The 6,000-nt window shown below is 52.0% G+C and overlaps 2 protein-coding genes across 2 annotated transcripts; one reads left to right on the top strand and one right to left on the bottom strand.

The window, feature by feature from the left end:
- Nucleotides 1-288: 288 nt before the first annotated feature.
- NCLIV_023460 (hypothetical protein) lies at nt 289-378 on the bottom strand (the record flags this gene model as incomplete). The annotated part of the gene is made up of 1 exon (XM_003882541.1): nt 289-378. One exon carries the CDS (start codon nt 376-378, stop codon nt 289-291), a length of 90 nt encoding a protein of 29 aa, XP_003882590.1.
- Nucleotides 379-2,230: 1,852 nt separating this feature from the next.
- Nucleotides 2,231-4,974, top strand: NCLIV_023450 (conserved hypothetical protein; the record flags this gene model as incomplete). Its single annotated transcript, XM_003882540.1, has 2 exons — nt 2,231-4,049; nt 4,376-4,974. The coding sequence occupies 2 exons, from the start codon at nt 2,231-2,233 to the stop codon at nt 4,972-4,974; spliced, it is 2,418 nt and encodes an 805-aa protein (XP_003882589.1).
- Nucleotides 4,975-6,000: the final 1,026 nt, after the last annotated feature.

The raw sequence follows: 6,000 nt of genomic DNA, 5'->3' as shown, positions 1-6,000 counted from the left end.
AAGCAGGCGGTCACCATCGCGCCCAAGACAGTAGCCACGGCCTGCCTCGTCGATGCCTGCGAAGGAAACGCGAAGTGGGGGAAAGAGAAGAAAGGGAGGAATGAGGAAGGGGAGAATGAGAGGGGGAAGAATGAGGAGAGCGAGAGAAAGAGGTGAAGACAGAAATACTAGGGGGAGGAAACAGAACTGAAGAGAAGAGGGAGACCGCATGCTGAGAAACGAAGCCAGAGCTGCCTGAAGGGAGAGCAACGCGTGCATGCCGCCTGGAAAAAAGATCTGCTGTATCCCTCAAACGTTTCCCTTACCGAGACGAACAGGCTTCCCGTCGCATTTGTTGAAGTTCGACGAGATGATCGGCTGAAGGAGAACGGACTCCATTTTTTGTCGGATTCCTTGCGTTTTCGGAAACACTTTGTCTGAGCGCCGGGGTCGCAAAACCCTCGTCGTTGGTTTGCACGTCACAGCTTCTCAAGAAGCTCGGCCATGCGTGGCATCCGCCTTGGATTCGGACACTCAAGGACGCAACGTCTACGAAAAAGACGGACGAGAGCGGCAAATCCAGAAGAAATCAACCTGCTATTGGCGCTGCAGAGCACTTCTTCCGAGGGGGGAAAGAGAGAGGAGACCCCAGGAATGGACTGCAGAGAGGACTTCAGCGAGACGAAAGGAGACAAGGACGTTGCAACCAAGTCCGAATTCGAAGAAACTGAGAAGAGAGGCGCAGGAGGAGAGAGAGAAGAAAAGCAGACAGCACGCGACTGGAGGCGAAGGGCGGCACAGGGAGAGCTGGGGAAACCGAAACGACAGCAGAAACTGCACAGAGGACTTACACACGAGGAAACGAAAGGCGGACTGTCGTGAAAAGAGAGAAAACAGAAAGAAGGAGAAAGAGGATACGGAGAAGAAAAAAAGAAGAGAAGAGGCGAGTCGAAGAAGCAAGAGCCACGAGAGGAAAGAAGCGAAAAGGGCGGGGCGAGAAGTGTGTGAAGCACGAGAGAGACTCCTAACGCTCTCCGAAAATTGCCGGAAACTTTCGCGAGCGGACAGCCTTTGGGCACGACCTCTCTGTTCCTCAGAAGACGCACAATTATCGAAACTGCTCCTTTTCGGCGTGCCTCTTGTTGCAAAAGAAAGGCAGCAGACACGTAACACAAGACACCGATGCGCAGAAGAAAGGAAACCGTTGTTCTTCTAACCACCAGCCGCTGCGTTCGGGTCTAGAGACAGACGGCGACTATCAGACGAAAAAGAAAAGGCAAGAAGAAGATATGCAAAGTCCTTGAAAGACCGAGAATGTTTCGTGGCGAGAGAAAGATGAGAAAGAATTCAATCGACCGCAGTGCGCAGTCTCTGTACAGGGGGTGCATGCACCAGACGAGACACAGCTCCGCATGCACACTGTGTCTCTGTTTTTTCTTTGTCTCCCGAAATTCGATTGCCTCCGTGCTTCGCCGTGCTTCTTTTCCTTCTTGGCCAGTTTCTGCTTGAGCCGTGAAAAAAGAGGAGATCGCGTTTTTCCTCGTCTGGGCATTCGTGACATTTCTCGAATTCTGCGCACGCGCTGCGGCGTGTACGGCGGTCCTCGCTGGACTTCTAGCCGCTCTTTTCTCAAGTCACCTCAGGCGCACTCTTTTCGTCTCGGAGAAGCATTCTGCATCCTCGAGGGACGAACGTGATTACCGTCAGCCAGTGAGAGACAAAAGTGTGCGTGGGTTTCTTTTCCTTTCCGCCGCCGACGTCAAGAACTTCCTGCTTCGAAACGAACTCATCCAGCACAGACGCGATCTTCTCGTCTGTCTCGCATCGCCCGCGTCTCCCCTCAAAAACTCCACACACAAAATTGCCACTGTACCTGCGCGTTTTACGGATTTGCATGCACCTGTCTTACAAGAAATCATACATTTATATGCACTAGGCGTATAATATATGATACAGTGAATTCGGTATCTCCACAAAAGATGATGGATTGAAGGGTGTATCCTCGATCACATATTTAGCGCACTCTGTGCAGAATCGACAATGTTGTAAATGTACAAGGTGAATACTCCATTATGCATTTAATGCAATATCTCTATAGTACACTATGGGTTGAATGGAGAAGGTGTATTACAGGTTATATGATTAATGGAGGAGATGTCACGTGAATGAGATATCCTTCTGAGAAGGATTTGTTTTTCTTGCAAGAAAAAACCGGTTCGCCTGCGGATTCGCTTGGCTCAGCGTCTCCTGCATGATGGCGCGAGAAACTGCAAAGGCCCCAGAACGACCCGGGACGAAGCCGGCAGAGACGCGCCTCCCCGGAGACAAAAGTGTCGCTTCCGACCCGCAAACCCCCTCTCCTCCTCTGTCGTCGCTCTCTTCTCTCTCTTCCTCTTCCCCCTCTTCCTCTTCTTCTCCCTCGTCCCCTTCCTGCTCTTCCTCTTCTTCCCCCTCTTCCTCTTCTTCTCCCTCGTCCCCTTCCCGCTCTTCCTCTTCTTCCCCCTCTTCCTCTTCTTCCCCCTCTTCCTCTTCTTCTCCCTCGTCCCCTTCCCGCTCTTCCTCTTCTTCCCCCTCTTCCTCTTCCCCTATCTGGCTTTCTCAGAAGGCGCTTCTCGGTTTCTTTCCGTCGGCCGCGTACACGGTCTGCCGCACGGTCTCTCGCAGGTCTCAAATTTTTCTTCTTCCTTCTCACCTCGACCGGCTCATCGCTTCATTTCGGGGCGCCAAGGAAACTCAGCGCGTGCTTGACAGCTTGGCGCCTCGCCTTGCAAGCACTCCGGTGCCCGAGGGAGGGAGAAACGAGGGCGGGAAAGTCGAAGAAACAGACATCCCACCACAGTGCGTACCTGGCATCCTTCCATCACACGAGGAAATCACCTGTGCAGCCCTAGACAGCTTCCGCAGCCTTCTACGATATGCTCGTCGTCTTCACTCCTCGTCTTTGTTAGCTTCTTCGTCCTCGTCCTCTTCTTCCTCTCCTTCTTCCTTTTCATCATCTTCATCATCTCCTTCTCCGTCTTCCTCTTCTTCTCTTTCTTCCTCCCCTCCGTGTGCTTCTTCCGTTTCTTCCGCGTCTTCTGTGCGCGCTTTCTCCGATCGACCTGTTTCTGAGCTATCTTCAGACTGGCGCTTCTCGCTGGTTCTCACTCTGCTCTTTCCTGCGCAGATTCCTCGAGCACTTGTCTCCCTTCCGGAGAGACGGGTGGTCTGCGTGCGGCAAAGCGCGGCGGACGGGGAGGGGAACGCAGAAGGCGACGCAGCGAGGAGGATAAGAGCCCACGAAGACAGCGCGCGAGAGGAGACAGAGAAGATTACAGGCGCTGGAAACGCGACTCGGAACGCAGCCGGAGAAAACGACGTAGGGAAACAAGGCAGAAGAGGGAAGCGCGAACAGGCAATCCAGGAAGCGGGCGTGACGAGCGAGGAAGGAAACAGCCTTTCCTCACAGACGGCGCCTCGCGTGCGGCCTCACCGAGAAGGGGATACGGCTCTGTTTTACTGGACGACAGTGAAACCGAGGAGTCGATTTGATGGGGACAACAGATGTCACTCCACGGGTCCGGCTTCCGGTGGAGACGCCACCGCGCCGGAACGGCGAAGATGTCGAGTTCTCGAAGCTACCATTCCTTCCACGTCGCCGATTCAGCCCTTCGAGACATCGCTAGCCAACGCGCCTTCTGCCTTCTCTTCTCTTTCTCCGTTGTCTCCTCTCTGTGCGTCTTCCTCTGCTTCGTCTTTTTCTTCCTTTTCCTCTCCCTCATCTTCCTCTCCTGTCGTGTGTCTCTTTGTTTATGCGGAGCCTTTGCTGGAGGGCTCTGCGTCTCTTCCCGCTCGCGGATGTCACTCTGCGTCGCCTTCTGCCTCGACTGCTGGTTCTGGAAAGGCGGGACAGAGCGGCTGCGTTCTCTTGGCTGTGGAGCACGAAGGCCGAGAAGCGGCGCAAACGAAATCGACGAGTTGGCTTCGCGAGAGAGAGAGACTGGTCGCCTGCGCACGCGAGGTCGAGAGGGAAACTGGAGAGAAAATTGAGGAAGTTGTCATGATGAATCACGCGAACGAGATCCTCGAAGGTGAGGGCAGACTGGAATCACGAACGCGAAAGACACATTCTCGTCTTTCCTCTCTACAGCGTTTGTTCCTTTTCTCTTCTCTTCCTCCTCTTTTTCTCTCGTCTCCCTCTTCTCTTCTCTCTTCTTCGCTTTCTTCTTCTCCTTCTTCTTCTCCTTCCATCTCTTCTGCGTTCTCTCGGTCACTCCCGTCTCTTGTTCCTTCGGTCATCTCTCCCCCTGTCCTTCACGTCTCTCTGTGACGTCTGATGGTTTTCGTCTGTGTCTGTTTGCTCTCTCCTGTGTAGGTTTAAGCCAGTGTCTTTTTGCTTGTGCTGTCTCCTGTCTAGGTCTCAGCAGCAATTTTTTCGCGTACAACGCTGCGCAGAATCGCCTCTTCGCTGGCGACGCGTCGCGCTGTCTCCCTGGGACAGTGCGTGCGCTCGTGTTGAAGCTGCTGAGGTCGCATGATATTCTTGTCTCAGAAACTGCTCCGATCTGGCGCCTGAGCGAAACAGACCAATGGAAGGCAGCCTTCATCTCCTCCAGCTCTCGGCTTGTCTTACCCGTCAGAAAGATCCTTTTTTGGCGCGCACGCCAAACCGCCGAAGAGGCAGACCGTACGCGACACCGGGCCGACCCCACGAGCGACAACCAAAGCGCAAAGACGGCAGAGAACGCGACCGAAAAGGAAGAAAAAAAAGACGAAAGAGAACAAGAGGAAGGACACGGAGGCGGGAGAGTTGTGGCATCTCTCGAATTCGATGTCGAAAAAGAGCCTATGGCGCTAAAGATCGCCCGCATGGTTTGTGATGCCGCTGTAGCTGCGTCAACAGTCATCGCCATCGACGACGCATGCAGAGAAACGAACAGCAAGGAGGAAGGAACGCGAAACTCACACGACAGAGCGAGACAGATGCGAGGGCAAGAGACACACGAGGTCAACTGAGAGATAGAGCGGAAACTACTGCAGCGAGAAAAGCGACAAAGAGGGGAAAGGCAGAAAAGAAAGGAGAGAACAGCTGATGGCGCAAACTTGCACAGGAGAAAAGGCGAAGCGAGAGAGATTCTGCGGCTAGCCGACGGCGTACAGGGGAGGCAGACGACGCTGTGCATTTGCAGTGATCCTTGTACGGTCTGTACCTACTTGACTCCTCAGTTTAAGTTAAGGAGTCCTTTTTTTACAGCGTGTACCGTTACATTCAGGAGCATGCCGTTATAGTCGGTAGCCCAAAACCATAACTTCGTAATCTCAATGGTTTGCGATAGAACCATAACACAAAGATATTTACACAGTTCAGCCCTGTATTTTTTAACTCAGTCTCGGATTAATTACCATCTGTGCATCTAAGTTGATACTCGGTTATATATTTTAGACGCTGCCCTCCCTTTTCTTTGAAACACACTTCCCTTCTCGCCGTTAGTATGATCTCAAAGTACCAGAAGCCATGTGGTCTATATAGTATAACGGGACATTAGGCCGAACCTGCGATAGATAAAAAATATCTAAATGCTAGAGTGATACCTGTAATGCTTTGGAGTACAAAGGTCTTTGCAACTAAAAGACCACAGTTCCAAGATGAATTTAGATTTAGAGTACACCGATAAAAGACATGGTGTGCCCGGAATAGACTCATGGATAAACTGAGTGTTGGGAAGGCAGTGACTATAGTAAGTAGATATAAAACTAAACCAGACATCCAATCGATGGTTAAATAACTATAACTCCAGTTATACGGTCCTCGAGTCTTTTGAGAGTTAAAATACACAAGAATACGAAAGAGGCAGTTGTAGCAAATGCAACATCCTAAATTCCCATCCTGCTGCTACTCCTCTAACTAGATGTTGAACGCTAGCAAATGCACAGGATGCTTCTGAAGTATATCAAAAATCATGGAGGATCCTACCTTCCTTTTCGTGTTCGGACCATAGGTTTGTCTGCATGCACAGCGTGGTTTTGCGGTGCATGCGTCGT

Source organism: Neospora caninum, chromosome VIIa (assembly GCF_000208865.1).
Source record: "Neospora caninum Liverpool complete genome, chromosome VIIa".
Lineage (NCBI taxonomy): Eukaryota > Apicomplexa > Conoidasida > Eucoccidiorida > Sarcocystidae > Neospora > Neospora caninum.
Note: the sequence above shows the minus strand (reverse complement) of the source record. Positions and strands in the feature narration are given on the sequence as shown.